Below are 3,748 nucleotides of genomic sequence, written 5' to 3'. Positions count from 1 at the left end.
GGGGCGCCGGCTCCCGCAGCCTCCCGCAGCCGCCCTGCCCCAAGCCCCCCGAAACTTTGCAGGCGCCGGGGCCGGCGCAGCAGCAGCAGCAGCAGCACTTGTACCTACCCAGAGCCTGAGAGGGACTTTTCCGCTCCCTCCTGGCACTTTAGAGGGAGCTGGGTAAAATCCCCCGCTTCTCCATGCTGACACTCTTCTGCAGGCGCTCTGTTGCTCTTGTAACGAGATCCTGATTTTTTTTCCCCTCTTCTTTTTTTTTTTTTTTTTTTTTTTTTGTGCCGGGGGGGGGGGGGTGGTGCAGGGAGGGGTTACGGGTGAAAAAAACAAAAAAAAAGGCAAAACCCACCAAATTTGGGGTCGGAGCATCTTCTTTTCGGGCTTTTCCCGTGGGAAAGTGGGATTTCCAGGTAAGAAACTTTATTTTCCTTTTAAAATTGAGGAATTTGGGTGAAATTCACTCCCCCCCCCTCAAAAAAAAAAAAAAAAAGGAGTAACTGATTTAGGGCAAAAGTAGATTTTGGGGTCAAAAATCGGGATTTTAGGGTCAAAAATCACAGCTCAAATCGGGTCCTTCCCATCGTGATTTCTGCCTCAGTTTCCCTTTTTTCTTTTTTCCCCAAAAAACACCTAAATATGTTGTTTTTTTCATCCAAAAACACCCTCTGTTTTTTTCTCCTGGGAGGGGGACGGTTCTCACTGACAGGACCCCAAATTGGGGCAAAACAGGAGGAAAAAAGGGTTAAAAATTTGTTTTTTGTCTACCTTCCCTTTTTAACAAAAATCACAACTTTGTGCCATTTTTTAAAAAAATGTTCAAAAAAGATTTTTTTTTTTTCTTCCAAAACTCCCCAAGTTTCCACCCAGTTTTTCTCTGGAGGGGGGGGATTCCCACCAGCAAACCCCCCCATTGGTGCAAAAAGGGAGGAAAAAAGGGTTAAAAATCTGATTTTTTGGAACTCTCACTCGTTAACAAAAATCGCAACTTTCCCATTTATGCCATTCTTCTAAAAAATCATCAAAAGATATTTATTTCCCCCCAAAACTCCTCCAGTTTACACCTTTTTTTTCTCCCGGGGGGAGTGTGTCCCACTGGCAGGACCCCAAATTGGGGCAAAAAGGGTGGAAAAGGGTTAAAAATTCAATTTTTCTCAACTCTCACTCGTTAACAAAAATCACAACTTTCCTGTTTGTGCCATTCTTCTAAAAAATGGATGAAAATGTTTTTTTTTTCCCCCCAAATCTCCCCAAGTTTCCACCCAGTTTTGCTCTGGAGGGGGGGTTTCCACCAGCAAGACCCCACATTGGGGCAAAAAGGGAGGAAAAAGGGTTAAAAATTTGACTTTTCTGAACTCTCGGACATTAACAACCAAAATTGCAACTTTCCCATTTATGCCATTCTTTTAAAAAATGGTCAAAAAATGTTTTTTTTTCCCCCAACCCCCCACTTTATACCTGTTTTTTCTCCCGGGGGGGGTGTGGTGTGTCCCAGCAGAACCCAAAATTGGGGCAAAAAGTGTGGAAAAAAAGGGTTAAAAATTCTCTGGAAATTTGATTTTTCCCGACTTTCGCTTATTAACAAAAATCACAACTTTGCATTTTTACCATTCTTTCAAAAAATGGTCAAAATAATTCACGAACACCCCCACCCCCAAGAAATAAGCCTTTTGGAGACCCAAAAATAGTGTTTTTTATAAATACAGATTGAAAAATGACGTAAGAAGAGCCAGCGGGGGAGGAATTTAAGAAAATTTTCTCCCCCCCCCCAGCATCATTGGGTTGGTTTTGGGGTATTTTGGGGTGTATTTTTGTAATTTTACCAAATTGTAATGATTTTACAGGAATGGGGTTGAAGCTCTCTGTGAATTTTCTCCTCCTGGCCTTGGGTAGGTGTGTTCCCCCCCCAAAAAAAAGGGGGAAATAATGGAAAAATCGTGGGTCTTGGGTTGATATTTCCCGTTTCTTCTCCAGGAGCCGCCGTGGATGTCCCACCGGCACGAGAAAAAGGTGATTTTTACTGGGTTTTGCCCCAAAACGTGGTTTTTCCACCCAAAACGTGGTCTTTTTGGCTTTTATGTGGGGAGAGGTGGGAGGGAGAAGAAGTTCCACCTGGTTTCTATGGGCTTTTTTTTGCATTTTTTGGCCTCAAAAACGGCATCCAGAGGGAGCTGGAGAGGTGGGGCTGGTGGCAACCTCGTGAAGTTCTTGGTGGCCACCACCATGGCCTCGGTGGCCAAGGGCGAGGTCCTCCCCGTGGGTCTTGAAGGGGTTTTCGGGGGGTTTGAGAGGAAATGGGGGTTTTGGGTGGAAAATGTGGGGTTTGGGGGGAAGATGGGGATTTGGGGGGAAATAGGAGAACATCAGGAGAACTTCTGGAGAACCTCATGAATTTCAACGAGGCCAAGTTCAAGGTCCTCCCAGTGGGTCTTAGAGGGTTTTTCTGAGGGGGGGAAACATGGGGGAGGATGTGGGTTTGGGGGGACATCAGAGACCCTCAGGAGAAGCTCATGAAGTTCAACCAGGCCAAGTTCAAGGTCCTCCCTTGCGGGTCTTGGAGCCACCACAAGCCCATCTGCAGGTTGGGGGAAGAATGGGTGGAGCCCCGAGGAGAAGGACTTGGTGGGGGATGGTGGTGGGTGACAAGAAGCTCCACAGGAGCCACCCACGTGGGTTGGAAGCCCACCAAGCCACCGGCAACTTGGGCTTCAAGCCCAGCAGCGTGGCCACCACCAGGGCGAGGTGGGGTGGGGTGGGGTGGGGTGGTTCTGCCCCACTCTAGGGCCACCAGAAGGACGTGGACCTCTTGGAGAGGAGGCCCCGGAGATGGTCCAAGGGATGTTGTGCTTGTTGTGAGCGTTGGGGGTTCTTCAACCTGGAGAAGACTCCATGGAGACCTCGGAGCACCCCGTCCCAGTTCCATACTGGGCTTACTGGAAAGTCATGGGGTGGTCTTCACCGGTGGGTGGAGCCATAGGACGAGGGGGGAAGGGTTTTCACCTGAAAGAGGGGAGATTTGGGGTCGATTTTAGAAGGAACTTCTTCACCCTGAGGGTGGTGGGACCTTGGCCTAGGTCAAGCTCTGGTTGCCCCCATCCCTGGAGGGGGCTTTGGGCAACCTGGGCCGGTGGGAGGTGGCCCAACCCAAGACTTTCTGTGGTTGCCACCACCCCCCCACCCCCAATCCACGTGTGACCCGGGCCCTTCCCTTCAGCCCCACTTCCACCCCGAATCCATGGGACCCCCCCAGGAGAAGACAACCCTCATTTTAAGTTGCTCCCTCTTTTGAATCAGGAATCCCGAACCCGGCGGGTTTCACCCCAAAAATGGAGGTGGGGGGTGTTTCCCCTTCAACCTTCTGTCTTCCCCCCAGAATCCTCGCTCTACCCCTACGGCCCCGCCCAGCGCGACCAGAAGAACCCCAAACTGGATGATGGGACGTCCAAGAAGGTCTCCCTGACCGTGCCCTTCACCTTCTACGGAAAAAAACACCAAAGCCTTTACGTACGACCCCAAAATCCCACCTTTTCCACCCGTTTTCTCTCCATTTTCCTCTTTCCCCCCTTTTTTGAGGTCCTTTTCCGGTCCCTTCTTTCTCTTGTCCCCCCCCAAAAAAAATCTCCGGTTGCCAGAATCTGAGGGGGGTGGTTTCAGGTCCTCGTGTGGTTGGTGGAGCTTTGGAGGAGGGTTTTTCTGGGGGGGAGGAGGGGGGAAATGTGGGGTTTGGGGGAAAAATGGGTGTTTTAGAGGAAAA

At 49.6% G+C, this 3,748-nt stretch overlaps 2 protein-coding genes across 2 annotated transcripts in view; one reads left to right on the top strand and one right to left on the bottom strand.

The window, feature by feature from the left end:
* The window catches only part of LOC106897388 (IgGFc-binding protein-like), a 7,512-nt gene extending 6,604 nt beyond the window's left edge, over positions 1–908 (bottom strand). The window contains exon 1 of the mRNA XM_014957985.1: positions 861–908. Within this exon, the coding sequence (XP_014813471.1) occupies positions 861–908 (48 nt within the window). The remainder of the gene's footprint in view (positions 1–860) is intronic.
* LOC106897390 (sushi, nidogen and EGF-like domain-containing protein 1) overlaps positions 321–3,748 on the top strand; it is an 8,447-nt gene continuing 5,019 nt past the window's right edge. The window contains exons 1-4 of the mRNA XM_014957987.1: positions 321–407; positions 1,839–1,883; positions 1,969–2,004; positions 3,368–3,498. Coding sequence (XP_014813473.1) covers positions 1,841–1,883; positions 1,969–2,004; positions 3,368–3,498 — 210 coding nt within the window. The 5' untranslated portion in view covers positions 321–407; positions 1,839–1,840. The remainder of the gene's footprint in view (positions 408–1,838; positions 1,884–1,968; positions 2,005–3,367; positions 3,499–3,748) is intronic.

Source organism: Calidris pugnax, unplaced genomic scaffold (assembly GCF_001431845.1).
Source record: "Calidris pugnax isolate Ruff unplaced genomic scaffold, ASM143184v1 scaffold397, whole genome shotgun sequence".
NCBI classification, from domain to species: domain Eukaryota; kingdom Metazoa; phylum Chordata; class Aves; order Charadriiformes; family Scolopacidae; genus Calidris; species Calidris pugnax.
This window is presented reverse-complemented; position numbering and strand designations above follow the sequence as displayed.